Genomic DNA, 18,537 nt, shown 5'->3' on the forward strand with positions numbered 1-18,537 from the left:
TGACCATCACTTCAAAAGACTGCAGTAGGAATACATACCATTTACAAGAGTGTGGGTGCGTGTCTTTTCCTAAGGAGAGGAAATAACAGAGACCAGATGGAGTAGTGAAATTCCCAGTAGTCAGAAGATGCTTATGGTTAGAGAAATTGGTCTTGAAAGAAGACCAAACAATGTCGTAAGTGATTCCTGCAAATAACTTATTTTACTGGTCATGCTCGCATTACCGAGCTGATGCACTAAAAACAATCCAAATGTTAATTTATTTAGCGCAAGGAACCATAAAGGGCCCAAGATTATATGTAATCCTCTACCTCTCTTAGATGTTCTTTCTTACTGATGGACAAAGCTCAGCAAATATCCTGTGTGTGTTTAGAAGGCTGATCGGACCAAACAGTGAAATCCAACTGGAAAGAACACAGCCATGAATTAGCCCAGTCACACCTAAGGAGTTTAAAGGAGTTTTCCAGCCTGTCTGCCAACAAGGCAACTGTTGACTTTGGCAACCCTGGGGTTTTTTGGCTCAAAGCAAAAGGATCTTTAAAACGAAGGGGAAAAAAACATCGAAAAAAGAGAGATTTCCAGCTCTGTTTTCTAATAATCACAGGGACCTTTCCTCCACTTGAAAAACTCTGCAGCGTTCAGAGGAGAGATCGAGAGGCGTTCACACGTGTTGCCATGTAAAACAAGACACCTTGGTGGCGCCTTCAAAAATAAAAACGATTTAAATACAGAGGAGCAGCTCCACGAGAGGCCCTGTCTAAAGCGAGGCGCTGCAACCTGATTCTGACATGGCCCCGTATCAAAGGCTGGGGTTTGGCTCCTCGTCAGTCAAGACCAATGTCTCTAACCGTCCAATCTGTGTAGAACAGAAAGGGGAAAAAAACCTGGTAAAGAGGACTGCAGGCATTTTATCGGTTTTCTCGGCTGAGAGACAAAGAGTTGCGGTCCTCACAGCGATAAAGTATCTTTTATCTACATCTAAATGATGTCCTGAGGACAGGAGAGACAGAGCGGCCATTCATGCCCGCGGTGAGCTTTCAGTGAGCGCTCGGAATAGAGACCAGTCACACAAGAAGCCATAAAGACAACCATCCCATAAACTTGTTGCCAAGGGATACCTTAGCCACTCAGTATGGACAGAGTTGTAGTGCACCGTGCAGAGATCCTCAGAGCTCAGCAGTCTGCTGGAGTGGCCTTGAAAGAGGCCGCCCCTCTGAGTGCTTACATAATCCTGGGTATGTGTGCACACCCTGCCTTCACACACACATTATTGCCACCAAAGAAGTTACTGGCGTGTTTTACAGCATGTTATCACTTCATCACCTTCCGCGCTGTTTTAGAAGAAAGGAAGCTTTGTCTTGCAAGAAAATCATTCTTTATGATGGCAAGAGAGCAATGAAACTACAACCCACCATCAAAGTGCACATAAGGATACACTATTGCATTACATTCAATTACTCTAATGTGAAGAAGGTGCCTTGTGGGCCCAAAATGCTCGCAGCATATACTGACTGCGTGGAGCGAGTGACTGTGAAATCCATTTTCTCCATAGATGAGCGCTTTGGGTTTCTCCATTTGTTTTTCTCCCCTTTGAAGCCTCAACACAAAATTACTACAATTGGAAAAAGAATAGTGTTGACATCCAGCACTTCCCCGCCTGGCTCGCGCCGCCCAAGAAAGGGGAGGGGGGGGGGGGGGGATGGGGATGGCCGTGGGGGAGGAAAAGCAACTCCGCAAAGGGAAAGGCCCCAAATATAGCCCAGCAAGAGACAAACAAGGCCACAAAAGTCACACAAGACACACAGTGGTGGCATCACCCTTGCGTTGAGAACACACACACATGGAAAAAAAAAAAGATGCGAAGAGCTGGCCACTCGGTGTGTCCTGCAGGGATCGGCGGAGTGAAGCCGCACCACCTGAAAATAGCTCTTCCAGTCGCGAGCCTGTAATTAGGCCCGTCCCCAGAGATGGCCGACAGGTCCCAAGCAAGCCGGGCTTTGTGTCTCGGGGCCCCCGGGGCCCGGTGCCAGGAACAACAGCTCCGGAGCCAGACGCACAGTGACGGAGACCGGCCTCGGAGACGGAACGCTACACTTGCTATGTTATATTGCCTCTACGGTAAAGACTATCACGTGTGACTCGCTGCAGCAGGGTCGAGTTCAGAGGAGGTATTTTTTTTAAGTAAGAAGAGAATCGGAGTGCTTCTGGAAGCTTCCAGTAAAGTTGGCAGGCGATGTTGTGTGTGAGAGTTGTGTTGGTCTGTGTTTCATGTGGCTAACGCCATCACTTCTTGCTCTGTATCCTCCAGCACAGAACTTGGCACCATAAAAAAACACACACATACACACAAGCACGCACACAGAGATCAAGTTTCTTGAAGACATTTTATTACTAAAATTATTTTTTTTCCTAAGGCAGCAGTTGTGTGTCAACAGATCTCTATGTTTTGGAGTGATGCAAAATAACAGTAGAAAACAAATCATTGCCCGGCGTGCTACAAACCTCAGTCAAATCACGACCAAAATACTTTGTTATTAATATCGGCTTCCCCTTCAAGTTTGCTACTATCCAAAAAAAGTGACTAGTGTAAATTGGTGGTATGCAAAAACAAAGCGATATTTACACATTACACAAGGTCCTCAAAGCATACCTTGAGGTAAAACCAACACATTTTTCTACAGATAACCCTTCAACAAGCAAGCTCCACTGAAACAGACACAGTGACAGACAGGAGGCTGCTACCAAATAATATAGTCTTCTTCTTCTTCATAAGACATCAGAGATTCAAGTGGCCAGTGGCGGTACAATCACAGACAGGTTTAAGACGTCTTCACCCAGCGTGCAGAATCTTCGGACTTGAAGGGTTGGGTGAGGTGGGGCTGGGGCATTTGGAAGGGGATTGGGGGGGTGGGGGAGGCTCCTGGACACATCTAAAGTGCTCAGCTGCTCAGTGCGCTGATCAAAGGGTCCATCTTGACTGGCATTTCAAAAAGCACATTCTCCACCATCAGGGGCCAGAGGGGCCTCGACCGCCTCCAGAGTCCAGCCGAGCGCCAGTGTTCTAATCCAACGCTCCAATCCTGCTCACTCAGCCTCTCCTGCACCTGATGGGAGTCTCGGAGACGGCGCACAATGGTGTGTGCTGAGGGAGTGTTAAAACTCTTATCTAACAGAGGATTACCAAGGTCGGGCACGGTGGCGTTACATGACCAGGGCTTTAGGGTTCTTCTGTAATAATATACTTAATATACAAGGGGAGGGGGGGGGGGGGGGGGGGTAAAAAAAGACTCTATTAGGTCTTGTGTGGTCTCTTTGGTCAGTCGACTGAAATGTGAGGAGAATCATTTTTGATCAGTCAACATTAAAAATGTATGACCAGTGAAAGAACATCCAGAGCCCACTCCCGTCTCGAAATGTTATTAAGCGACATCAATGCACAGTCCTCTAAAAATAATCAAACATCAAAACAACCTAAAACACAGGATACAGTTCACTACACATAGCATAGTTTTCCTCTGACTTTAAAACAGACTTCAGACTTAAAACCTCTAACCAAAAATAGCTCTCACATACATTCCCCATCCCTTCATGAAAGGTAGCTTCACCACGTGACCATGCACTTAAGGATGCATGAGGAGCTTACAAAGTACAGTATATACACATCACAGGGATACAGTGATTTTCCCCCATAAAGACTTAATACACCATCACCACACAGAGGATAATTGTTCGGTGAAACCTGTCCATCCTGCTAGTCACCTAACTATCATGGCCTTCAGGCACTTATCTTAGCTTGAGAACATTGACATGACAACACCTATAAAACCACAGCAGAGCAGATCATATATACAGTGCAACAGGTTTTGATCCGCGAAGATGTTCAGTCTTGAGACTTGCTGTTGGTGCTTTTAGGAAACTCAGCACTAGAGAACATACAACTCTTCAGCAACAGTTTGAAGGTGTACCAGGAGTTCATACGTCATGTGCTTGTTGTCATAAGGTTGATTATCCAGCTCTAGTACATATCTGAATCTGAAGCTCTGAATTTAGTCATTCATTATGGTCAGGGTCTCTGGCGTTTAGGTTCTTTGATGCTTACAGGCTTAAAAAAACAGCCCCTCAGCCACTGCAGGAGAGGATCTTCACAGCATAACCACAGAATTAAGAATTTGATCCCGTAGCGATTACAGCATTATGACATTAATTAAACCTTCACGTTTTTAAACTCCCCAAAACCTTTGTTTGAAATGTGTGACCACTGAAGACAAACAACTGAAGACATCACCATCATGATGATCACATGAGCCATTCACAAAACGGATGTGTACTTAACGCGAAGAGTTAGAGAAAAGATCCTCCTTGAAGAGAAGATAAGATGAGAACAGGCTCCACAGGGGCAAGTGCACTGCTGTAGAATTTCCAGCAGTGAAATTGAAATGCATAAAACAGCATGTTGCTTGCTTGTGTGTGTGTGTGTGTGTGTGTGTGTGTGTGTGCAAAGAAAGCGCCACAGTGTTCAGCAAATTAAAACCCCGAAAGAATACTCCATTCTTCAGTGTTTTTTTTTTCCTTCTTTTTTTTGAAACAGCAGAGCGACACAACTGCTTTTAAGCTTTGATTGGAAATGTACACAGCCCAGCTTACAAAAAAAACAAAACAAGACAGAAAGAAAACAAATGAATGACACCACATGTTGTGCCATTAAATGGATATTTTGCAGAGTGCAAAGCATCCACCTCCATGGTGGGAGGTAAAGCCACCCATTGCCGAGGGTCTCTCCTCCCTCTCGCCTTCCTTTGAAACACTCGTGTCACACTCAAACTTGAGAAACACCTGCTCACAATGACGGTCTTTCTTCATCACCCTGAACCTTCATCATCGTGGTAGTCCTCTTCCTCCTCAGTCTGGCCTTCCTTTGTTTTTCCTTCATCACTTTTTTTTTAAAAGTCTTTGGATTCTGCCTGACATCATCTCTAATTAAACAGCTACATCTAAAAATGTTCTCTTTTATCTTCCTGCATCATCTTCGCACAAAATGAAACGTTTGATTTTAAAATGTCTCTCTCCCCCTCCCTCCCAAAAGTCTAGTTTGTGGCATTAGTTTGAGGGAGGAATAAAACTGTAGTTTTTGTTTAAAAAAAAAAAAAAAAAAAGATGTTCTTAAAAGAATGCTGCATGTGCTTGTGTGCTTTACACGGCTCCTGCCCGGGCCTCCCTTTGGTCCCAGGATGCATTGCGACGGGCGCGAAGCTTGCAGGATCCTCAGAAGAAGATGACGTCCTCCTTGGTGACGTCCTCCGTGATTTTGTATGGGGGCGGGGGCAGGTTCTGCAGTTGGCTGGGGGGCCTGTGTGTGATGCTGGGGTGGAGGGGCTGTGGGGGAGGCGGCGGGGGCTCATAGTAGACTTCTGGAGGGTTCGCTGGTTCTGTATGGACACACACACACACACACACACACACACACACACACACACACACACACACACACACACACACACACACACACACACACACACACACACACACACACACACACACACACACACACACACACACACACACACACACACACACAAACAATGGGCTTTATGCATCTGAATCAGACCTGGTGTATGTCATGTAAGTGTCAATGTGTATGTTTATTCTGTTCTGTTATGCTGTAGGTCTTATTGAGAGGAGCCCTGCTCTGTATGGTACCTGCAAGCGGGATGTGGATCTGGTGGCTGGGGCTGATGGAGCGCTTGGCTCTCAGCGAGCTGTCGTCCCGTGCCGAGAGCTTCATGGGCAGCATCTGCTTCATGTCTACGGAGGCTGTGCACATAAACAGAGGATGCAGTGCTACTGTGGTGTGGGCGTGCAACGTTTACATTTACTCATTTGGAAGAGGCTTTTATCCAAAGTGAGGCGCAATAATCAAGCTATCTGATCCGACGAGAGCGGAGAGGCTTCTAAGAGTGCGAGTCTGTGTTTTCTCACTCGAGCTGCAGAGCAGCATGAGTCTATATGTGCACGTATGTGAATGGATTCACATGATCACACGCAGACACACATTCCATGTGTGAGAGTTTGAGGTGTGTCTGGGTGAGAGAGTGAGATATATATATAAAAAAAAGGTGTGTGTGTGTGTGTGTGTTCCCTCACCTGAGCTCTCGGTGCGGTGCGAGCCTTTGCCCTTGCCACCCTTCTCCTTGCCCTTGCTGAGGGCAGCCAGCTTGGTGGGGATCTGCTGCTGGACAGCGCCCTGCTTGTGCAGCTGGTTGGTGGTGCTGATCAAGTGGATGGGCACCTCCGAGCTCTTGCCCGCCACCGCCGGCTTCACCTCGGGCCGCTCGGCGTAGTCGGCCGGGGAGATGGACAGGCTGGAGCGCACCAGGGGCTTGGGCGGCATCGCCGGGTCCACCGACGGCCCCATGCCTAGCAGCAGCTCCCCGTTAAAGCTGGACGACATTGGGAGGTGCTGGAGAGGAGAGGGGGAGGACAGGAGAAAAAAGGGGAGGAGAGGAGGAGGACAGGAGAAAAGGAACGTTAGGAGAGATTAGGTTGTGTGCACTTTTACACAGAGAACATGAACCAACATTAGTACACCATGAGTACGTCCTCTGCATACTCTCCTCTATATCAGTATTCTTTAGCGTGAAGAGACATCTATCTTAATAGAAAAATTATTTTGTTGTGGATGATGACATTTTTGAGATGTCCATGAGTTTTGGCAAAAATAGTAAAGCAAATATCCACAAAGCGAATCTACAGAGCGTACGAAGCTGAAAATACATTACACATGTACACAAAAGACACGTTCGCAATTGTGAAATTAACCGACGGTAAACAAACAGTTAATGGTGAACAGCGAGCACATCTGGCTTGACTGAGGCCTGCTGGACATGTTTTATATTTCCACGTCTCCGAGAGCCTGGGGGAGAGATGGTTTGACGAGGTCCTGACTGTTGCTCATTTTTGAAGGCGAAGCAGGCGGTCTCTTTGAACATGGCGACTAACGAGCGGGGGGGAAGACGCGCCGTCGACGCGTCGTTGGGGAAACAGAATCTGCTCGTGTGCCAGACGGATATTTATGGGCAGAGGGTGAAATGAGAAACACCAGCGGGCGGCACGGAGTGTGCGTGTGTGTGTGTGTGTGTGTGTGTGAGAGAGAGTGTTTGTGAAGTTCTGCAGCTGATGTGAGTGCAGTTGCTACTTGCAAACGTGCCAGAGGAACAATGGCCGCAGCTGACATGATTACAGATTTGGGCTCTGTATCAGAGAGGAGAGGGAGGCAGTGAGGCTGCCATCGCTCCGGCGAGCGCTCCAAATGACAGTGCTTGTGCTCCCTGCAATATATATTTAGACTAAACTCAGAGAAGAGCGGCTTAGGAGTAGTACGGAATTAACTTCTGGTCTATCTGCCTGCAAAAGAAAGCACTAAAAACAGAGGCCTGTCGTTTGCCAAAGTTTGCTGAAATGTAAATGTACAGTACGTGTTTTTTTTTGGTCAGCCATCTTACTCAGACAAATCATGTGTTGAGAAAATCCACTCAAGCTCTGCATAAGGCGCATAAGCACACATGTAAATATGATCCAAGTACGCTTGAAAGACATCCAACGAGCTCTTTTTAAATCAAAAGCAGAACGTCTCTGCTGTGCCGAGCCTCAGAAGGGTCTCCGGGTGCTGAGTGGGAGAGGCCGCCTCTGTGTGACTCACGAGAACAGATCTCCAGCTGGAGGAGGAGGAGAAGGGTGAACGACAGGGTGAGGAGCAGGAGAACAGGGCAGGAGGGTCTCTCCCACAGGACCAGATGTCTCCAGCTGTGAGGAGGAACATCCGACTCCACCTCCGAGGCCTGAGGGTATGCGAGGGGTCATGCAAGCAGGCAACCCCTTCATTCGGCACTTCAGGCTGCCTTTAGCAGCCCTAATGTCCCTGAGTGCCTAACTCTTCGAACCCGAGGTGTGCTAGAACCTGGGAACAGCAACGACCACAGAACCGGTTCCAGGCACTCACAGAGGAGTCTTTGTGGAACCCTGGGGAGTGGCAGAGGCTGCGGCTTTCCCAGCTCGGGCGTCCCGGGCACACAGGCGGCCCATTGTGTTTGCGCCGCAAGAAAGGTGCCATCCATAAATGCAGGGACTTATCCGGGGCTTTTCAAAAAATAAAGACCTGGGCTTGGCTGCACTGATGCACATAAGCCTTGACTGACATCACATAAACAATCAGTCTTGGCCGAGTTCCAGCCGCACTTCAAATGAGAGGGTGCTTCTAGATAATTACAGGTTGCGGCATCAACGCCCCCCACCCCGCCACCCTCCATCCTGCCACGCCTGAGATACTTATCGCTAAAGAGCCCTGACATTTCTGCTGACGACGGAGGGGACCTGAATGCGAGACTCCGGTCCCCCCTTGCCACCACCTCCCTTGTAACTAGGTCACTCATCATCACAAGGGTGGCTTGGTGGGTCTCATCTTTATTCACCAGGACCAGATCAGGCAGATCAGGTACATCTGGAGAGACCCGCGGCACCGTGGTAATGGGGAGCGGGCTGCACGCGCTCACCCTCAGGGCATGATGGGTAATTACGCACAACACTCAAGAGCGCCTCAGCAACCACAGCCGCCAGGACTCTGATCCAAACACCAGCTTCAAAACCAGAAACTCTTTTGTTGGCTGTTGTTGCCATCGTTTATGACCCGTGTCAGCCTTTTGTTCCACCACAGTGGTGCTCATGTTAAAGCTACATGACTACTTGAGAATAAAGATGTAGGCTGGTGTTTACGGCCCATGCTTCATGCCATATGAGTAAGCAGAACAAAACAGATCCCGGCAAGGGATGAGCACTTTGATTAGTCACGACACTTAGCAGTGCCAGTGCAACCGCAACACGCTCCCTCAATCTGACTTAGCGAGAGAGAGAGGTGAGCAAGCTTTGCATCTATAAGGCTTCCACTTAAGGCCATCAAGTCAATAGTGATCCATGGGGCACCCTTGCATAAGTTAAATGTTTGCAGCAGATTTGCAGCAAACTTGTGGGTGATTTATGGAAATAAATGGGTTCACTAGAAAATGTTGCCAGAAGTTTGCCAATGTTTGCAGCAAAACAAACAGTTTTGCCAGAAGTTTGCCACTAGTGGCAAATGTGTTAGCCATTGATTTGCCACCACACTAAGCCAATAATAGCAAGCTTCCAGGGAACTTCTGGTGATGAACCTAATTTGCATATGACATTGCTGCATATTTGCTGCAACATTGCCAAAAGCTAACCAGAACTGTTTGTCAGAAACCTAATTTGCTTGTGAAAATACGACCTTGCCGCAAATTTGCGGCAACTGTTTGCCAGAAACCTGACATTTAAGTAGCCTTAAGGGCAATTCTGTCCATTTATTCTGAAGACTAGTAAGAGAGAGACTATCCTCTCAGCTCTCAGGAGACTGCCATATCTCTTCCTATCCAGGGTGTCACAAGACAGCAGAGGGTAAAATCTCAGTGCTACGGGTTAGCCAGATGGAACAGGGTAGAGAGGGGATGTCCAGACCCCCGAGGCCAGGGAGCGTCCGGCATGACAACCTGACCTCATCGCAGAAATCAGATGCCTGGAGCCAGGCAAGGGATGAGCACCCTGATTAGTCACGACACTTAGAAATGGCAGAGCAACCGCAACACAGACTCCCGACCTGACTCAGCGATGTGAGCAAGCTCTGCATGGACATGACCTCCACTTAAGGCCATCAATTAATGTCAACGTCCTGCCCTTTCGTGTTGACTCATGTATGTGAAGCATCACAAAAACAATGTTTGACAAGAAGCAATGCATACTTCCCCTGTGCAAATGAGAGGATGTGTACCAGACTAATTCCCCAAGTGTTAGCAAGTCAAGCCTGAATTTTGCACCCATGGGAGATACTGGAAGAGACAGCGACAGAAAGAGAGAAAGAAACGAGAGGAAAAACAGAAGGAGAGATATGGAGCCCTGAGGACACTGAAATCCACAGGAGTGAAGCACCTGGCCCTGTTCCAGAACACAGAGTTGTGAACCCTGGAGTGAGGAAGTGAAGTAAGACCAGGAGGGAGGGCAAGACAGAGTGAGAGAGAGAGAGAGAGAGAGAGAGAGAGAGAAAGAGAGAGAGGACTCAACTGGCCCAGGGCTAACAGCAATGGTTCAGGAATGCTGGAGTGGAGGCGGATGCCCCAGGGCAAAACTTCACGTCCGTGCCATGGGCAAGGTCAACTCGAGCTGCAGAACATGACACTAATGTTCAATGACCAAATTAGGTATTATCCAACAGTCGTGTGGAACAGTTTTAACATTTCTGATTGGATGAGAGACATTTGATGAGTTGTGATATCCCGGTAATTCGTGTTCAATGTACTTTATCCATGAATTGAACGCAGTCACCATATGTACAGTAGGAACATTCTATTTATTCAAGGTGAGAGAGTGGAATTAGAGGCAGAGAGCTTATACAACATCTGACAGCTTCCAAGTAAGAAAACAAAGTGAATGGAGTAGAGCCTCCGCCTTGTGTCTACAGCTGAATGGTTGGTGGAGGATATCCCCACGCCTGTCACACATTCACCCGTGTCATATATCTAGATCAGCGCACACCCTTAATCTCGTTATCTATAACCTATGTAGTAAAGAGCAAATCATGGAATGCATCTGTCAGTGGGGATTTTGGATGTTAGTGATAGACTGTATGTTGCTACTTGTGTTCATACTGCAGTCTTTAGTGCTCATGCAGCACGTGTGTTGATTGGCAGGGACTGTTCGTGGCTCAGGCCCAGCAACTCTTGTTTATTTTCCAGTACCAGAGCCAGGACTGTGTACAAACACCACAGTTGTTTTCAGCACAAACACTGAACAGACAGCTAGACTGAGACAAGCAATTAGCCATTCGGATTTGCCAAAAAAAGAGCCATGGAGTTTACCTTCACCTTTCATTTTTGGGAGATGTTAAAGTCACATGTCTGCCTACTATCACAGCCTACCAGAAAGATGCCATGCTTGCCATTAAAGGCACCCTTCACAAGATTTGCTCTTGGGGTACCGCTGCAGTTGAGACAAACAAACTAAATATCCAGCTTTTCAAAGTATGAATATAACTCCGATATAAGATAGAGGAAATGCATAAATAGGTCTGCAGGAAAAGATCTCAGAAATCCTGTAGCATGGCAGCTGTTTTCTGTTCCTACCTGAAACTAGAAAGTTGCTACTGTAGGTCGGTAATCGCCTACAGAGGGCCGCTCAAATAGTAATTTTGGAAATGTTATGGTGAGGTAAAAAACAGTAGAGGGTGCCTTTAATAAACAAATACTTCTTTGCAAAGGATCAACTATGACTGGACTGAACTGGTGATCACGCTACAGACTCTGTGTTGTCATCGGTAAATGGTGATCTGTCAAGATTGTTGTGACCTGCTGAACAATCTTTTTAGTTTCTATTTTAAGTTGGAGAAGTTATAAAGCTGTGACTGCCAACTTATTTCATCACATTCAGTTATTGTAAGTCAAATCACCAGTCACGACTGAAGCCAGGTAGATGTCTTAATGTTTACAAGGCGTGTAATGTGCTTTTGGTGAAACATACACAAATCCCACAATTCCTCAATACCAAACCGAGGCAGATGTTCCAGTCTGTTCCAGAAACACATGTAGCAATCAGATGAAATGCCTCACTCTCTCTCTTTCATAACACTCACTCTAGGCGCCCTGAGGGCAAACTGATTGTACACATTGATAACAGTGCCAAGGTGTGCCGGACGCCACACAGATACCACAGCTACAGCTGCAGCTGCCTCGGCCCCCGGGGGCATGTCGAGACGCGTTGCCAGAGACGACCGGAGAGGAATAAGCGATAGTTACGAAATAGCCGAGCGCCCGCGGCGTCTCAACATCAGCGCTGTCGATTCTCTAATGATTGGTTTTGATGAAAACTCCCAGGAGGCGTTGCCTTGGAACGAAGCCCAAGAAAGGAAGGAACAAAAAAAAAAAAGCAAAAAGCGGAGGCGGAGGTTACTTTAGACAAGAAGATAGCGTTTAATGGCTGCCATGCAAAAATAAACCAAGAGAGAAAAAAAGCAAGTGGGTTTGGGCTTTGGGTATTCTGCTATAAAAATAGCCATCTGAAATATGCAGTGATGGGCCACTGCACACATATGACAGCTCCACCAAAATACACAAACTCAATAGCGTTCCACAGGAGAGCCTACAATTCCATCCATTCATTCTGGAGACAACAAAGCGACTCCCTTCACAGCTCTTAGAGGACTGCCATATCCGTCTCTCCTTATCCAGGGTGTCACAAGGCAGCGCGGGGTGAAATCTCAGTGCTGTGGGTTAGCCAAAGGGCACCGTGCAGAGAGACGTCCAGAGTCCCCGAGGCCAGGGAGCGTCCGACGTGACAGCCTGACCTCATAGCAGGAATTAGATGGCCTGGAGCGCGGATAATTCATGTCAGCTGCACAAGTTTCAGACAGGCTGCATCAGTGAGTGATTTGTGTGTGTGTGAGTGAGTGAGTGAGTGAGTGACAGAGAGGGACAGAGAGTGTGTTTGTTTGTTTGTTTGTTCGTGTGCGTGCGTGATGTTGATGAGCTACGATTTAACCGTAGAGGAGCCAGGATACCTCGAAAAACATCTCCTCCCAGCCTTAACTCGATCATTGCGAGACGTTGGCCGGCTGGGGGGGATGGGGGAGGGTGCAAGTGTCGGGGTGTCATGAATGGTGGACTTGTGTCAGGTACGTCAGAGTCCGAGACGAATTCTTGACTCTGGCCCCAAGAACATCTCTGCCAATCAAGGACGTCTGCCTGGCTGTCCGTGAAATTAATCCGCCTGGGCCAGCCAGTGGCTGGTGACGTGTGTGTGTGTGTGTGTGTGTGTGTGTGTGTGTGTGAGTGTGTGGCAACTGACGTTCACTGACCCGAATATATCAATGGACAGTGTGGTCAGCAAGCTTCAACTCCTAACGGCTGATGCCGGGGTATTGGGAACACTGTAGCTTTTACTGGCAGGAACAGGACACCTGTGAACTGGCGAAAAGGGAGCAAGCAAGCCCAAATCTCAGGCTCCCAGACCCAAGAAACATGCCGTTGAGGAGGAGGCTAAAGTTACGGCATCGCCAACGCCTGGCACGGCAACACAATACGAGCCATTGTGACGGAGCTGGGAATGCAGGCAGAGAGGTGGAGCAGCCAGGGAGGGGAGGAGGGGAGGAGGAGGGGAGGAGAGACTCGCTTCTGTGGGGGTGGGTGACAGGTTATAACTTTGGTTCAAACACCACAGTACTTTTTGTGTGCTCTTGTTCTTGTTTTTCCATCACTCTTTCTCATGGCATTGCCTTTCCTATCCTGCATGCCATCAGTAAACAGCCTGGCTTGGCCCAGCACAGAGCCATATTGTTCCAGGCTGCCAGTTTCAGACAGCTGATGTCTCAGAGGCCGGTGGCTGGCAGGCAGGCAGGCAGGCGGGGGAACGGACGAGCCTTGCGAGCGCTGCTGAAGTGAAAGCGTATATATATCGAGACCACACAGATTTATCTCAAGGCTGACGCTGACGCACTGAATCGTGTCGTACGACGCGTTTGTCACCATCAAGGTATGTCTGGGTTAGCCAAGCGTTTTTGAGTCGGAATCCGACACTGCGTGACTACCATCAGACGGAGAACTGGGAGAACACGGGGACGGTGAGAGCAGCTATGACTGACAGACTGATGTCGTGCAGTTCTGTCCGTGGTTCGTAGGTGCTGTGTTCCCTAGAAGACAGACCCTCAAGTTTAAAGTGCCATTTATTGACCAATCAAGTCTCCCAGAATCCCATTTCTGTGTGCAGATATGGGTTTTTATTGTGTGTGTGTGTCTGTTTGAGTGTGTGTGTATGTGAGTGTGTGTGTGTAGATGTATATGTGAGTGTGTGTGTGTGCGAACAGTAAGGTAAAAGTGTGTAGGTGCGTAGGCCTGACTATCTGACTCACTACCCGCCTGTGCTCATCCTGATCTGGGGATGAGTTGTGTGGGTGTGGGAGGCCCTGAGAAAAAGCATCACGAGTGCTCTTATTCATGGCTCAGGTCACGTCTCCTGCGCGCTGATCACTCAATCAGGGTGCTTGCTCTTTTGTCAACTAAAAATTCCAGACTTTTTCCAACCTTTTTCCAAACGTATAATTTTTTCTTCAAGACCTCGATATTTTGTAGTTTTGAGAGTCAGGCTGCCAACACGCAATCATTTTTACTCTATAATAGTAGTATAATGAGATGTAATGCAGATTGCAACCATACCGAGACCCCCATGGCAGGATCGACCTACCCCACCCCTTGATTCTAACTCTGGACTATCACGATTCATTATCACGATTATTTTGTTCAATATTGACATCACGATTATTAAACGTGATTACTCAGTGATTTTGGATCTATCATCCATGTTCACATAAATTCACTGTCATGAAATTATGGATTTTGATGGCAAATGGAAAAAAAAAATGAAATCTCAAAAGTCGCAAAATTGTGGAGGGTATATCAGTCATGCTCAATCTGAGTACTTGCATCAGTTCTTCATGAGCTACACTTCAAGACTTTTCCAAGACTTTTCTACAAAATTCCAAACTTTTCAAGGTCTGGAAAAAGGCACTTTAAAATTCCATACCTTTTAAGACTTTCAAGACTTGAGCAAGCACCCTGTCAATGGTGTTTTTTCCCCACAACAGTACCTTCCAAGCAGCACAGCCTAAAAGGCACTACCTTTAACCTATTTCTAACCCTAACCCCCTCAACCCTCATCCTACCCCTAAACTGAGGGGGGTAGTGCCTTGAAGGCAGCGCTGCCTGGAAGGCACCATTGAGGGCAAATAATACCAAAGACCGCGCTGACCCAAGGAGACGTGACCAATCCCAAGGACCGACCCGAGGACCCAAGGTGGGCGTGCCTTACCTGTCCCGCCTCCTGGCCGGCGAACAGGCCGGCGCTGGCCCCGCTGGGCAGCGTGTTGTGCTTCTTGAGCTTCTTCTGCTGCTCCAGGCGCTCCTTCTCGCGCTCCACGGCGCGCGTGGACTCGCGCAGGCGCTCCAGGTCCTCCTGGTAGGTCTGCCGCTGGCGCTCCAGCTCCTCGCGCTCCTCGGCCAGCCGCGCCTCCAGCCGCCGGCACTCGTCCTCGCGCCGCTGCAGCCGCGCCTCGGCCTCGGCCTCGCGCCGCCGGTGCCGCTCGCGCTCCCGCTCCCAGCTGGCCTGCTCCTTGCGGTGCTGGCTCTGCAGCTTGTGGAAGTGGGCCAGCTCCTCGCGCTGCTTCTCCAGGTTGCGCTGCTTCTCCTGCTCCAGCAGCACGTTGGCCAGCCGGTGGCGGCCGCCGCCGGGCCGCTCCCGCTCACTCAGCGACGCCCGCTGCAGCTCCAGGTGGCTGTCCTGCTGCGCCACGATCGCCTGGGAGACGGAGGGGACGAGAGGCATGGTTGGAATTTGGGAATGGAATGTATTGGAAGCGTTTGGAATGGAATAAAGTATCTGGATTGGTATTTAGCATTGGTATTTTGGCAGCACAATTGGTATGCCTGTGCACAGAAGACACACAGACTTGTACACAGAAGACACACAGACTTGTACACACAAGACACACAGACTTGTACACACAAGACACACAGACTTGTACACACAAGACACACAGACTTGTACACAGAAGACACACAGACTTGTACACAGAAGACACACAGACTTGTACACACAAGACACACATCACAACTCCCATGCATAGATACACACATACACCCAAACATGAAATAGTTCAGAATGTGACTCTTAGAGTGATGTTCTTAGAGAGGGTACTCTGGGGCTTCAACGTCTGGCGAGCACCATGAAAACCACTGCCACCACTCTCTGTTTAATGTCTCAAAGAACTAAAGGGCATCCAACATTCATTTTAATGGACAGCAGAGAGAGTCGATTTGGGGAAAAACACACACTCACACACACTCAAGACATGTTTTTTTACCTGCAGACTGTATAGCCTCTGGGACAGTTGAAGCACTTTGTGGAGGAACTGCTGCAAGAGAGATGAAGAGGCATCAGTCTGCGAAAGGGGTGGGGGGTGTTGGGGGGGTGCTGGTGGGCAGTGAGTGCACAGTCTGGCTTACGCAACACCTCATATAAGCACATCTACTGGGACGCCACTTACATAACACCACCTTTATCCATTATTTAACCGCACAACAATTTGGAAAGAATCAAAATGGTGGCATCTTTGAAGCCCTACCTCAGACTCTGGGAAGGAGCTGGTCCACGATGGGTTCCAGCTGGCGGGAGAAGACCCATCTACCTGTGAGAGGGGGGGCTGGGGGCAGAGAGAGGGGGAAAATATGAGCCAAGCTTTTTCCAGAGGCCTTTAACAGCCAGCTCACTTTTTAAGAGCTTTAAATGTCAGCCCATGGCTCATGGACACCGGGGACGAATAAAGAGGCCAAACAAGTGATTTTTTTCCTTCTTCTTTTTTTTTTTTTTTTTTTAAGTCAGACAGGCAATGACTGCATGGAAAGCTCTGGAATGAGTCATCCGACTCTTCCTGGTGCTGTTTACTAAACATTGGCTGGAGTCAATTGTTGTGGAAATCACCGGGCGCTTCCACAGGGCTGAGGAGACATGCGAGTCGACGAGGCTGAAATTTGGCAGCACTGGGACATGTCGGAAGTCTGTGTTCTGTGTGAGTGAGTGCAGGAAATGATGTATACATTGATGGGCAATTGGGAGCAAGCTCTAGCATGTGCTTGGTGTGTGTGGTATGTGGAGATTACACGAGTGTTTATCCGAAAATGTATGCGAGCATCCGTGTGGAATGAGAGCCTCAAAGTCCTCCCGTGTAAGCGGATGTCTGTCACAGTCACTGTGTGTGTGTGCGTGTATGTGTGTGTGTGTGTGTGTGTGTGTGTGTGTGTGTATATGTGTGTGTGTGTGTGTGTGTGTGTGTGTGTGTGTGTGTGTGTGTAAAACTCACAGAAGACTCGGCCAGGCCCTGGCTGCCACAGAGCTCCTTGAGCTCCTTGAGCTGGGGGTCAGAGCTGGCCCTCTGACTCCTCTCTCTGGACTTCAGGCCTCCACTGGTCTTCTTCACGCCGCCATCTGAGTCACACAAACACAAGCCCGTCTCAGCGATGCGTCACTTGCATATACTTCAGTAAGTGTGTGTGTGTGTTTGCGCTTTTAAGGGTGTGTACACACACTTCTGTGTCTACACTACACATCTTTAACCTTCTATCTCACATGTTTTAAGAGGAATCACATGGACGCATCAAACAAATGATATGCTGGCGGGTTGGAGACAGGCCAGCTCAGTGGAGATCACCCTGAACGGCGTTCCCCTGAGTTGACGGTCAGACTTACTCTTCTGGAGGATGGAGGGGCTGCTGTCGTAGCCCCCAAAAGTGTCCGCCCTCCTGGGGAGGACGCCCGAGCCCTGGCTCTCTTCCGACCGTGGAGCTGGTTCTCTCACGCGGGACAGCAGCAGGTTCTGCAGGTTCTCCACTAGAACACAAGACACTCAACAAGTTAGCACCTTTGGCTGTAAAAACTCCTGGGCCACTAATGTCTGACCTGGAGTCATTGGCCTTTAAAAACACTACATTTTATCATTGGCCTTTAACCACAAGCTCCAAAACATGAGACGAGTATTAACAACTAGAAATGCAATTCCAAGGAATTACCAGTGCATGAAATGCAAAAATAGATAGATAATGTAGATATGGTTACTAAGGTGTAGCTAGGGTAAACATGGTGGTTGCATAGTTTACAGAGAGTTGATAGTGTGAAGGTAGACAGTTTAAAGCTGAAACATTCCCAGTTCTAACTTAACTAATGATTACTATTCATGTTAAAATGTTAACTATGGTAACAGTGATAACCAGGTTGATTGGTTAACTTAGCTACTGATTTCATGCAGTAATGGTAAAAATGTTAACTATGCTAACTATGCTCACAGTGCTAACCAGGTTGATTAGCTAACTTAGCTAATGATTTCTAGCAGTTATGCTAAAAATGCTAACTATGCTAGCAATGCTAACTATGGTAGCAATGCTAACTTAAGCTAACAATGCTAACCAGGTTGATTAGCTAACTTAACTGATGATTTCTAGAAATAATGCTAAAAATGCTAACTATGCTAACAATGCTAAAATTGCTAACAATGCTAACCAGGTTGATTAGCTAACTTAGTTGATGTTTTTTTTGCAGTTATGCTAAAAATGTTAACAATGTTAACTATGCTAACCATGCTAACTAGCTAACTTGCTTTTATAGGACTTTTATTTTGAAACATTTGTTGCTAGGGTATCCATGGTGGCCACTATCAGGAAACAATAAGTTACTGCAGTATAATCATGTTGGTTGCTATGGACACGGTCATAAACGCTTAATTTTAATAGTTGCTATGTTGGTTGCTAGGTACATGGAGTTTTCGTGTAGTTGACTGGAAGTATAGTTGATAACTGACAATTGGAATGGTTGAACAGTTAAATAGTTGAGTAGTTACAATGGTTAAATGATTTAATAGTGTATTATTGCAGTGAGGACCTTTAT

At 47.7% G+C, this 18,537-nt stretch overlaps 1 protein-coding gene across 3 annotated transcripts in view; it reads right to left on the bottom strand.

Moving 5' to 3' along the window:
- Positions 1 to 2,365: 2,365 nt before the first annotated feature.
- Positions 2,366 to 18,537, bottom strand: part of arhgef18b (rho/rac guanine nucleotide exchange factor (GEF) 18b) — a 52,615-nt gene continuing 36,443 nt past the window's right edge. For all 3 annotated transcript variants that reach the window (XM_062555842.1, XM_062555843.1, XM_062555844.1), the window contains 8 exons: positions 17,347 to 17,487; positions 16,961 to 17,085; positions 16,226 to 16,303; positions 15,965 to 16,015; positions 14,914 to 15,399; positions 6,142 to 6,457; positions 5,698 to 5,811; positions 2,366 to 5,426 (listed from right to left, as the gene is read on the bottom strand). In XM_062555842.1, coding sequence (XP_062411826.1) covers positions 5,263 to 5,426; positions 5,698 to 5,811; positions 6,142 to 6,457; positions 14,914 to 15,399; positions 15,965 to 16,015; positions 16,226 to 16,303; positions 16,961 to 17,085; positions 17,347 to 17,487 — 1,475 coding nt within the window. In that variant the 3' untranslated portion in view covers positions 2,366 to 5,262. The remainder of the gene's footprint in view (positions 5,427 to 5,697; positions 5,812 to 6,141; positions 6,458 to 14,913; positions 15,400 to 15,964; positions 16,016 to 16,225; positions 16,304 to 16,960; positions 17,086 to 17,346; positions 17,488 to 18,537) is intronic.

This window comes from Sardina pilchardus, chromosome 15 (assembly GCF_963854185.1).
Source record: "Sardina pilchardus chromosome 15, fSarPil1.1, whole genome shotgun sequence".
Classification (NCBI taxonomy): Eukaryota; Metazoa; Chordata; class Actinopteri; order Clupeiformes; family Clupeidae; genus Sardina; species Sardina pilchardus.